The 12,385-nt window shown below is 40.5% G+C and overlaps 1 protein-coding gene across 3 annotated transcripts; it reads left to right on the forward strand.

Annotated features, from left to right (window-relative positions):
• The first annotated feature begins 273 nt into the window (after positions 1-273).
• prmt8b (protein arginine methyltransferase 8b) lies at positions 274-12,373 on the forward strand. 3 transcript variants are annotated; one of them, XM_027020242.3, is made up of 10 exons: positions 275-1,787; positions 2,536-2,763; positions 5,423-5,578; positions 5,815-5,878; positions 6,602-6,744; positions 7,380-7,464; positions 9,205-9,320; positions 11,481-11,631; positions 11,761-11,882; positions 12,024-12,373. In XM_027020242.3, exons 1-10 carry the CDS (start codon positions 1,719-1,721, stop codon positions 12,105-12,107), a joined length of 1,218 nt encoding a protein of 405 aa, XP_026876043.1. In that variant the 5' UTR covers positions 275-1,718; the 3' UTR covers positions 12,108-12,373. The 3 variants fall into 3 exon arrangements, with proteins under 3 accessions (XP_081579400.1, XP_026876043.1, XP_026876042.1); XM_027020241.3 differs by having other exon boundaries at positions 278-1,787; positions 7,377-7,464; XM_081723274.1 differs by lacking the exon at positions 2,536-2,763 and having other exon boundaries at positions 274-1,787; positions 7,377-7,464.
• Positions 12,374-12,385: the final 12 nt, after the last annotated feature.

Below are 12,385 nucleotides of genomic sequence, written 5' to 3' on the forward strand. Positions count from 1 at the left end.
GTTACTCTGTGTATGGTTTTGCACAGCATGCGTGGGCAACACTCCTTCGGTGTGAAGCTTGAGCAGTACACACATTGGAAATCCTCTCACCAGGAGACATCTTAGCTATCTTAAGACTTATTCCAAACTAGCTACAGTTGATTATTAACCATAGGTGCTCGTATGATTTTTAACTAGTTAAGGATAATATTTTCTCCACGCAGTAATGTTTAAGCATGGCCTACGCCTAAGCGTTCGCATCTCTCTCTCTCTCTCTCTCTCTCTCTCTCTCTCTCTCTCTCTCTCTCTCTCTCTCTCTCTCTGTGTGTGTGTGTGTGTGTGTGTGTGTGTGTGTATGTGTGTGCGTGCGCGCGTCTACATGTCAGCGCAGTGCTACTTCCCACATTAGCTTCAGGGATTACACAAGCCGAGGGGGCGGCACACTGTAACAATGCGGGGGTTGCAAACTCCAAACTAAAATCCTGAATCTCTCTCTATATGGATAGCTATATATGGAGCAGACTCGCCTAGACATCGTGAAAGCATGATTCACTTAATCCGCTTAATTTCAGTCAGGAATGGAATCGCACATAAAGTTACACTAGCCTATTAAGTGTCGCATCGTGTGACGGTTTATCCAACGGGTTTCTGAGGTAAGAAAACAGAGATCGTAAACGCTTGTTGCTCGGCTTTTACGACTGTTCAAATCAGTGTGCAACAACTGTCCTACAGGAGCAACATAGTTACGAAGAACCCGTTACCAAGTTAAATAAAACGTCAAGTAAATTCAGAGAATAGTGTTCTAATGCAGTGATTTGCAGTGACAATTCTACGTTAAATATTTATAACACCGACATATAAGTATGGAAAAAACTGGAGGTAATTTTTTTTCTCTAAATATTTAAAATGTTGACCAAACCATAATCAGACGAACAAACCCCGATCTGCGTGATAAGTATCCTCGGTGCGCTATAGTCCATAAAATATCACCACATAACTTAAATATTTTAATGCGCTATCCTTGTATACTCTGTGAGAAAATCTGTGGGAAGGTGGAGGTGCAATGCGCGTGTAGGAGGTACCGATTTAGGCTAGGGTTCACAACCACGCACTCCGGTTGTTCGACGACTCGCACAAATGTCCATTCATCTATTGCTGTTCAACTCTGAGTAAAGTTCTTTTTGACGGGAACTTTCAATGTAAATTGCACCTGAAATTACCGACAAAAATAAAGCATCTTGGCGTCGCTGATCTGTTACAGGATTGCGCGAGGAAATATGATAACCTTGGAAGGGTGAATTCATCGTATCTTTTTAAATGAAACAATTGGTACAGAAGACGGGCAGGTCTCGAGAAATGCACGCTTAACGACAACGCTGTGGCGCGCTCGAAATACTGACGGCTCGTGGCTCAACTAGTTTCCAAGTGGCGCTTTCTAGGATATTTCCGGTAACTTCAGCACAATGGACTACAGGACTCTTCTGTTTCTTATTGGAAGTTGTGTCTTGAAAGGAGAGCGGGGAGTGACTTGGCTATATGAAAAGTTATGATAGTTCCACTTAAATATTGATGTTGAGAAAGGCAGAGTTAAGTGAAGGGCCATTATAAAGCATAAACCCAAATCATACCTACTTCAATATACCCTAAAGATCTGCACAGGGATATATTAGAACATTGTAACATTTAGGATTACCGAAACATTTGTACCCTCGTCGGGAACCCGAATCTCGTTGGCTCATATGGGACTGAAGCACTCATCGCGGTGCCTGCTCCTTCGGAGAAAGATGGCGGAGGCAGAGGGCTCGGAGGTGAGTTAAAGATACGTTCTGAAATGCATCATAACGCCAAAGTTCGCGCCAGTCTTTGACAAGATTGTCACATTGTATATAATATTACTGAGCACAAATGATTTCATTTGTTTCATGATAGCTTTCAACGTAGTCTTGAATCTGGAGACAAAATCCGCGCGACGTTCTGTGCAATGCTGCGGGCAATATAGCCTAGACGAGCTGGCGACAAAAAACATCTTTTTGTAATCATACTGTACCGCGCGTCGATGGCAGCGTAGTAAAGAACACTAAAAGATACTGCGATCAAAAGGACACTGGACCCTCTGTTGTGGGACGACGCTCCTTGTAGTGTTGCCGGGAATTAAATGCCAAAGCACGCCACGGTTTTTTTTTTTTTGTTTGTTTGTTTGTTTTTTGTTTGTTTGGCGGATCTGGTAGTTAGTGCGGTCGCGTTGATTGAAAATCCCTGCATACACAGCCTACGTTTGTACGAGAGCTGTCCTTGGTGCTGCAGTAACTGCTACATCACACGTTAACACCACGAACGAGCTACACCGTAAATATATGCATACGTTTATATATATATATATATATATATATATATATATATATATATATATATATATATATATATATATATATATATATATATATACACTTCATCAAACGGCCAGTTGATCAGTCCATGCTTTCCAAAACATGTAGAGAACTATAGGCTCCAAGCAAGCGAAAGTTAATAGCATCGTTTTTCATCTCTCCCGGCTAGCAACAACAGCGCACTGTTAGCGCCCCCTCATCGCAGTCCCCGCAGCCTCCTCCTGTGCCGAAGCTCGTGCCCTCCGTTCGCCATGTCCCTCGACCTCCTCACACTCCACACGTCTCAGCACTGTCCGCCTGCCCCGGACGCGGCAAGATGGCCAAGCTCCTTAACCCGGAGGAGATGACATCACGAGACTATTATTTCGACTCGTACGCTCACTTTGGCATCCATGAGGTACACCGGCAAAGCTGTGACAGATGCGTACATGGCAGAAGTTGTATTATGCCAGTGATCTGAGATCACTTTTATATTTGTAGTCAAGCATTCTAAGCTGTGGGCACACTGCTCTGCACAGATATGGCTTTCTTTTGCTGTGACACACTTAATGGAGTAAAACAGATAATTAACAAAGACTTAATGAGTTATTGGGTGTGTTTTAAAGCAGTGTGTCTGCAGGACTGGATTTTATAGCTCATAAGTCTTGAGTTTTTTTTACTACTTTGATAGTATTACATAAATGTGCAGTGAATCACCTAATCTAACAGGACAAGTTTTCTGCCCATGCTTACAGTGTTGATGTGAAGCTCCCAATGAGCTTTTGTATGTTCGTTCACCAACAAATGGTTCTTTCTAGTATGAAGTGCTACATCATCTATTGTATCATCAAAAGAATAGATTCTACAGAATCCTTCAAAAGCATAAGATAACCTAACTTTACTGTAGCACTCGGCACCAAGAAACACCCCTCTCACAAAAGACCCATGTTCATGATGGAGTGTGATACTGGTACATTCTCTAGGTATTTGGGTCAGGTTGGGCTGTCTGCTGATAAAGGGACTATTCCTGATAACAGAAAAATAGCAAGAAAGGGGGAGAGAGAGAGAGAGAGAGACAGAGAGACAGAGGGAAAGCGCAATGGCCATCAGATAATCCCTCCAGGACTATTATGGAGACCTGTCTCTATAAAAAGAAAGCTAAGGATACTGTGCTATGTGTCCTACATATCTCATAATCCCATACTCTTGTAGAGATGAATGACGATGGAGAGCCTATGTGTCACGATTAGTCCCTCCCAGTTTCCATGTTCCATGTTTTCCCGGTCTTGTGTATTTTAGTTCCATGCCATAGTATTGTTTTCTGCGCCCCTCATTTAATTTTCCACACCTGTCCCTCATTTAGCTCATGTATTTAAATCCTGCCTTGTGGCCTTGGTCTTGGCTGTTCATTGTTTATTTGAATGGTGGCATTTATGTGGTTGTATTGAATGTTTGGATGTTAGAATGCCCATCTGTTTTTCCTAGCCTTCATATTTGTTAGTCTCTGAGTTCTTCCTCATATCTGTCATAGCTAGTTCCTCCTGGCTGTGTTCATGTTTTGTTTGTTTGATCATGTATCCCCATGCTCTCCGTGTTGGTAATATGACCCTGGACTACTACAACGACTCTGATTTTGGATTTGCCCATAATAAATCTCGCTCTTCTCCGCTCACGTGTCTGCCTCCTTACCGCGCACCGTTACACTATGTAATGAGTGGCTCTTTAAGAATGCATGCTGCTGTAGACACTGACTGTGATCCTAGATATGACAGAGTATACTTTACATACATTTTATATTTTTATTGCATTTTAAATCATAAATAATATGCTTTCTACAAAAATAATGTCCACTGAGTTGACCAACAGGGTTAGAGCTGAACAACAATATAATCAAACTATGTTATTTTAAAAATAAAAATAGACTTATGAAGAATATCATCACAAATAATAACTCTGGGCCATCACTTTTTACTAAATTTGTGTTCTTAAGACTACACACTCATACAAAATTACTTTTATTGGTATTGCTGCTTGTAGCCTAGGCATAAGTTAGGACAACCAGTTGTCGTTCTCAACTCATGCTTCAAATCTGACCCGGTCTTACAGATTTCTCCTTTGTAATGTACAAAGGATATAACCCTTTCTCTCACAAGAAGCTGCCCAGGTACTTGTGCAGTCTCTTGTAATCTCAAAGACAGACTACTGCAACTTGCTACTTGCTGGTCTTCCTCTAAGAGCCATCAGACCTCTACAATTTTTCTAGAATGCAGCAGAATGACTGGGCTTCAATCTTCCGAAGTTCAGACGTCACTCCACTGTTGCACTCCCTTCATTAGCTTTCAGTAGCTCCTTGCATCAGATTTAAAACCTTGATGCTTTCCTACAAAGCCAAAACTGGACCAGCCCCTCCATACACAATGTCAATGATCATAGCACAATCTGTATGAGTACTTCGAACCTTAAGTACAGCTTGGCTTGAAATACCATGCTTCATGTCTCATGGAAGACAAGCATCAAGACTATTCTCTGTCCTGGCTCCTAGATGGTGGAATGAACTTCCGCTTGCTGTCCAGACAGCAGAGTCCCTTGTACTCTTCAAAAGCAAACTGAAGACCCATCTATTTCTGGAATATTTAAATTACTACTGATCCTGCTCCTATGTTGACTAGCTGAAACTCTAGTACTTATTGTAGGGAGTTTTGTTTATTGCACTGATTGTTGTCTGAGATAGAGCTTATTTATTTTGCACTTCTAGGCATCAGCATTGATCCCTGTATTTCAACAGGGATTGGACTCTAACCTACAGTACTGGCTAGGATGTATTCTCTGAGTAAATGACAAAGCACTATTGTAAGTCTCTCTGGATTAGAGTATCTGCTAAATGCTGTAAATGTAAATGTAAATAATTGCGTAGTTGAAGCTAGATGTTTCTCAATTGTGTATTACACTGTAGATTGCCCTTTCTTATTAAAGCATTATATAATATTAACAAATGTCACTAACGAATACCTATATAGTATTTCCAAACATTTATTGCAAGCATATATAAATTGTTTTGAATTTGTTTCCCCCAACAGGAGATGCTGAAGGATGAGGTGAGAACACTGACCTACCGGAACTCCATGTATCACAACAAGCACATTTTTAAGGACAAGATAGTTCTGGATGTCGGCAGCGGCACAGGAATCCTTTCCATGTTTGCTGCTAAGGCAGGGGCCAAGCACGTTTATGGGGTGAGAACACAACTCCGGCTCCAGACACAGCACTTTTACAGGAGGAAATTCTAAGCCTTGAATTAGAAAGATAAAACATATGACATATTTTTCAGGTCCAATATTAGAGCTAAAAGTACAGATTAAAAGATGGGGGTGGGGGTTGGATGGGCTATTTGCTTGTGGGTCTCAGCAATAGATCAATAAAAAGTGGACCATTACTATCAAAGGCACTGATTTTCCTGCATGTTTTGCAGATTGAATGTTCAAGTATATCAGAGTATTCTGAGAAAATCATCAAATCAAACCACCTGGACAATGGTAAAACCTATTACATGTTCACTTGTTGAATATCTATGGAGAGGAAAGGGTGACACATTTCAAGTCAGAAATTTGCATTCTATCATACAGTAACACTAACTTCCTGTATAGGACACTCACTTCCTGTGGTGGGATGGCAGAAGTTGTTTAGCTAAATCTGTCTTCAGCAGCTCTGATTAACATTGGCAAGCAGTTGGGGGGTGAGGCCTGAGTCAGCGTGCAAGAAATCACTGCAGCATGGTCGTGCACATACACACACACACGCACACACACACACACACTCTCTCTCTCTCTCTCTCTCTCTCTCTCTCTCTCTCTCTCTCTCTCTCTCTCTCAGCACCCCTTCATCGGTCAAATCAGTAATTGGAGACTGGCAGCTTGCCCTACTGAAAAAAAAGAGAGAAGCTGAGAAGCAGAGATGGGTAGGAGAAGAGAATGGAGAGAAAGGGAGACATCAGTCAAACCAGACTCTGAATGAACACTCTCAGCCAAAACAGCTCCCTATTGACTTCAAAGCAGGGGGTCAAATGTCACTGACAATCTTTTCATGTAATTGTTCTCCCTGCAGTTAACTGATAGTAATTTGTTAGGATTCAACGAGTTTAGGCCTCATTTCAGTGGGTTTTATAAATTGGTGATGTTGTTACAGGTACTGTATTTTGTACAAGTATTCCTGTGTTTTACCCTGTGCTTCTCTACATGTGTATTTTGTGTGTCATACAGTGATCACCATCTTTAAGGGGAAAGTGGAGGAGACAGAACTACCTGTGGAGCAGGTGGACATTATCGTATCTGAATGGATGGGCTACTGTCTTTTTTATGAATCCATGCTTAAGACTGTCATCTATGCTAGGGACAAGTGGCTGGTTAGTAAATATTCATATGTGTTTAATCCAAGGTCATATAAACCAAGTTCATATTTTAGGATTTATAGTGACCTGGATGTTTATTGTGATACACTGTAATTCATTACACCAAGTAGCAAAGAAGGACTTATAAATAAGTGGGATATTTCAACCCTCTGAAGACATGAGCAACAGAAAAAAATGGTTGCAACATTATAATTATGTCTCACTCATAGTAAACATCAGTAAGTGGATACATTGTAAACTTTCACTGCATAGCATATTTATATGTGTAAGTTGAAAGGGAGATATTTTATTATGATTAGCATTTAATGAAATGTTATGTTTTAATAGAAAAAAAAAAGGTTGACTTCTTTGATAATTTTCTCCACTAGTTTATTTGAGCTGTGAGTGAGAAATAATTAGTTTATTGCAGCAGTACACTGACAAATAGTGTCTTCACAGAGTTTAAGCATTCCCATTTGCTTATGTTTAACAATGAGCATGCAATGTTCATCCAAGAGGGACAGAGAGTGAGAATGTAAATGATGAAAATGAAGTGATAATTTGATATGCCAGATGTTCAGAAAAGGTTATGTGAAATTAATATGGAATACAATAATGTCCTGTGATACAATACCTACCTTTTTCAGAAGCCTGGGGGCTTCATGTTCCCAGATAGAGCAGCCCTCTATGTGGTGGCTATAGAAGACAGACAATACAAAGACTTTAAAATCCACTGTAAGTACACACACACACACACACACACACACACACACACATGCACGGAATCACACATCACCAAGATGAGTCCCAGGTGATATAAATGGCATGTATCAGAAAGAAACAGACAGGAGCTGAAGAGACATCCCTGTAGTATTTGTCACACTCTTCTAGTGAAAGCCTATTTACTTCAGTCCCCTTGTGTTTGTTTTCGATGGAAGCATATGATCTGATTTATTCTAATGTTTTGTTTTTTTTTCTGAAGAATGATGTAATCTCAAGGCTGCCAAACAACAGGGATGAGACTATTTCAGGCCTAAGGGGATAAGAAGACTTTAAAGCAGTAAGAGTCAGAGAGAGACAGGAAGCTATAGAGAGAGACAGAGAGAGACAGGGAGCTATAGACAGAGACAGAGAGCCTGGCTGGCTGTGTAGTGAAAATAATACTGAGCTAATATTAGTGAATAACATTTTATTTGCATTTCATCCACATTGCAGTGTAGCCTATCACCTGTCTTTTTCTGCACACAGCCATTGTTGAGAGAATATTATTTGCCCTTCTGAGAGACAAGAGTTTAGCAGAGATGGGTAGGAGGAGAATGGAGAGAAAGGGAGACATCAGTCAAACCACACTCCGAATGAACACTCTCAGCCAACGTCTCCACATGGACTTCAAAGCAGGGGATCGAATGTCATGGATAATCTCTCCATGTAATTGTTCACTCTACATTTAGGTGTCATTAATTCATTAAGGCGCAATCAATTCACTCAACCTTCAACTCTGTCATAATATCAGCGCTGTGTCTATCTCATTAATGTTATTACAAGTCCTGCACACTGTAAATTGTCAGTCTCACTGTTTGATTGAAAGGTGGTCTGCCACTCAAAATTATCCAGCTAAAAATAACTGAACCGCTGATGGAGTTTTGGAGGATGGTAAACAAACTGCATGAGATAAAGTGGTGGGCTATAGTCTGTACACCTACAAGTTTCTATTCAATACATGTAACCAATAAAGTGGGTGGTAAGTGTATAAAGCAAGAAAGCAAGAAAAAAAGTACACTTGGGGGAGAGTGTGGAAGTGGCAACACGATGTCTATACGCACCACAGACGGTGTTGCAAGTCCTCATCCTCAGAGATTTGCCAACAGCCTGCTCCTCATGTATTGCTCTTACTCCCTTTTTAAATGCTTTTCTTCATGTCAGCTATGTACACTTGCAGGTGGATACTCATATATGACTTTAACACATCCACATGCCAACACATCATATAGAGCGCTTTGAACGTGAATGTCAAGCTTTCCAGCCAAATGTCCACATCCCCTTTGTCATTCTACCATTTCAATTCTCCTTTAACCCAGTTAGGATTGTCCACATCTACCAAAAAGGCAAACCACAACTCCTCACTGTTTGGGCCAAAGAGAGAAAATAGTTCAAAATAAAGCTTTTTTGGCCTAAAGTCACGCAACATCAAGCAATTATTGCTGTTGTGTAACTTTAGGCCAAAGCAATTGAAAAAACCTTGTTTTTCCTATACAGTCTGCCAGGGCTCCTATCCCAGACTCAGAAATGTTGAATGCCAAAAAATCTCACTATCAGTATCTATTTTGACCCATATGCAGACACTAGTACCTTGACAAGGACACAATAACTAAAATCTATCTATTGCGCTCTAACATATTTGCTGTTAACTTTATCTGATAAAATGTTCATGACATTTATAAAACCGTGTTTGCTTACTCACTGTTTGACTTCTAGGGTGGGAAAACGTTTATGGATTTGATATGACTTGCATTCGGAATGTTGCCATGATGGAACCTCTGGTTGACATTGTGGACCCCAAACAAGTGGTGACCAACTCCTGCCTTATTAAGGTCTGAACATAATGTGTGCAGGTGCATAGGCTATGAAAATGTGAGTGTTTGAGTGTGCTCATCGTGAAAGCCCTGCACTGATTCATAGAGCAGATTGACTAGGCGCTACCTCAGGACACATGTTGCGTGGGCGTTACATAATGACCCAGTTATCATTAAGGGGCTGTTTGATGACTGGGTGTTAATCTGTTTTCATCATTTTAACTGACTGGGAGTGCATTTCATACTGGACTACATAAAATGTCCAGCAATGTTATGATTACACTGCTATATTGTGATTGCAATTTCATTTTCAAAGTGTTCCAAAGATCCCAAACACTTCATATTTCTATGCGATGCAGTCAACAGGCTGGGAGATGTTTTTCAAAACAGCACTGAATTTGTCCATTTGACCGTGTCTGTGGTTCAGCCAAATGTTCACAGAAATCTCATATGGGATGCTGATAAAAGGCTACCTTACTTAACGGAAATTTGTAATATGTTAGTGCTCTTGTTCTGAATAGCATAATAACTACAAAAGCCAGATTTTCCTGCTCTAGTACTAAATAGAACACATAGAACAATAGTTATATTTTACCATTCTATCACAAGGGCAATTAACCTGTGACACCAATAAACATGCTGTATACTGCAGACCTACTCAGTCCTATTGTGTTGTCAATATACAAGGTTTTAGTGACAAAATTATTAATCATCACAATAGGCCTTTATAAATAAGTGCAGTATTTTTCATTGACTGTCACTCTGAACTCCCAAGGATAGCTGCCAACTAAATGTGAAAGAAATCAGTCAGATTGTCTGTAATAATGTAGGTTTTTAAAAATATGCTCAGTGTTCTTTTTTTTTCTATTTGTAGATGGAGGTTGCGACTATAAAGATTATGTGGCATAGCCGTTCATGTTTATTATATGTGGCGTTTGTACTCCTCAGCTAGCGAGATGGTAATTTTAGGATCTATTATACAAACCTTTTCAATACTTAAAATATCAGAGAAAAGAGTGCAAACAGATACCAAAGGGTGGAGAGAAAACAGAGAGGCAGACAGAGGAAGAGAGGGGAGCAAAATTCCAACATCAGCATGCATGTCAGTGACTCCTCTGTTGGTGTAATCATGAAACACCTGGAGGAAAAGGCTCTTTGAAATGAAGAATGGCCCACAGTCGCATTGTCAGGCTCTCTGAATGGAAAAGGCGAACAGGGGGAATGGAGTTAATGATGTGATGTTGACACCATGATCAAAAGCACAGTGAAAGCTTTACCCATTCACCCTCATCTTATGTTCAGAGGACACAGACAATAGGACTGAAATAGTCAAGAGATTTACAATGAATAAGAAAAACTTGTTAATCACATGTATAAGAACTTGCAATAGGGAACAATCTGTAATAATAATAATAATAATAATAATATCATTTCTGTGTTCCCAGCAATCTACATCCTCGGCTATGAATCTTCAAACTGCTAAATGTTTTAGCTCATTTTTCCCCACCTTAATAACTTACCAAATTAAATATTGAAGGCTAAGTATTGTGTCATGGTCATGGCTGTAGTTTATGATGATCATTCTTAATAGATGCCTCTCAAGTATCACGAACCAGAACATCGGGGTTTGTTTTATTTATAAAAGATTAATCAAGATTCAGAGTCATACAACAAGCAGACATCAGTATCCACAGGGCAAGCAGCCAGAACCTAAGAAATAGGCAAAGGGATAAACAAGAAAACAGTCCAGAGTGTATAAAACCAGAGGGCAGTCCAACAGGGAAAACTAACCAGGTTGGAGTAGGGCAGAGGCAAGAATCAGGCAACAAAACAGGTCAGAGAGACAGATAAGGAGACCGCTCAGTACGCATGTGATACTCACGGCAATACTTTGCAAGGAAAAGGGAGGAAATAGGCAGGTATAAACAGACAGGTACATGATGAGAATCAAGTGAAAACAGTCAGTAATCAGGGGTGGCAGATCTGGTGAGCGTGATGATTGCAGGAACTGAATTGAGTGACGGGACCTTGCAACAGGTGAATGCTGAGAGACGGACTTTTGGGCTAAAGAGCGTGATATCAAGAGATTTTTGTGTTTTCAATGGCAGCCAGAAAGCTGAAATCTTTTGATTGTGGGGGTGCCTAAGTGAATGGATGCTGGTCCTTTGTCCTTTGCAGGAGGTGGACATCTATACAGTGAAGTTGGAGGATCTGACCTTCACCTCAGCCTTTTGCCTGCAGATCCAAAGGAACGACTACATCCATGCCCTCGTCACCTACTTTAACATAGAATTCACCAAGTGTCACAAGAAGACTGGCTTTTCTACAGGTTCAGCTCCACTAACAAACTCTGACAAAGCTCATGTTATCTTATTACTATTAGAAATATTAGTTTAAACTTCTTGCTGACTTCAAGCTGATACATATTTATTTTCTCATGTTCTGCTCATATTTTCAGCCCCTGATGCTCCAAGTACTCACTGGAAGCAGACTGTATTTTACTTGGAGGATTACCTGACTGTGCGGAGAGGGGAGGAGATCCTGGGCAGCATTACTGTGAAACCCAATGAAAACAATGAGGTGAGTATGAATGACCGAATATTGAGGGGCTCCCTTGACAGAGGTATCAGATAGACAGAGAATGAACCCTTCTGGCAGAAAAGGAGTGAATAGTAGATGTGTCAACCACTGGCTTAATTTCAATCTTTTATTTTTCCCTAGCGTGACCTGGACTTTACCTTTGAGCTGGACTTCAAAGGACAGCTTTGTGATGCAGCCATTTCTCATGACTACAAGATGCGGTAGTGCTCTACCAGGGAAGACAGTTTCCTATAAACTGAGCAAACTAGAGAACAAGAGGAGGCTAAGTCATGTGCTGCTACATGCTCTGACCAAAATTGGGAGACTAGGAGGATAATGCAAGCCTAGCGATGTCATCTGTGCAAAACCTGCACGTGAAGCAATAGTGTCATCAATCCTCCAATGCTGCAAAAAACACAAGGCCGTAAGAGAACAACACTTTGAACTTAAGAATGTCCCATTTGTCCTTTATTTTAGCTGTATAAAATAAGAAAGCATGATAG

This window comes from Electrophorus electricus, chromosome 11 (genome assembly GCF_041902795.1).
Source record: "Electrophorus electricus isolate QZ-2024a chromosome 11, ASM4190279v1, whole genome shotgun sequence".
NCBI classification, from domain to species: domain Eukaryota; kingdom Metazoa; phylum Chordata; class Actinopteri; order Gymnotiformes; family Gymnotidae; genus Electrophorus; species Electrophorus electricus.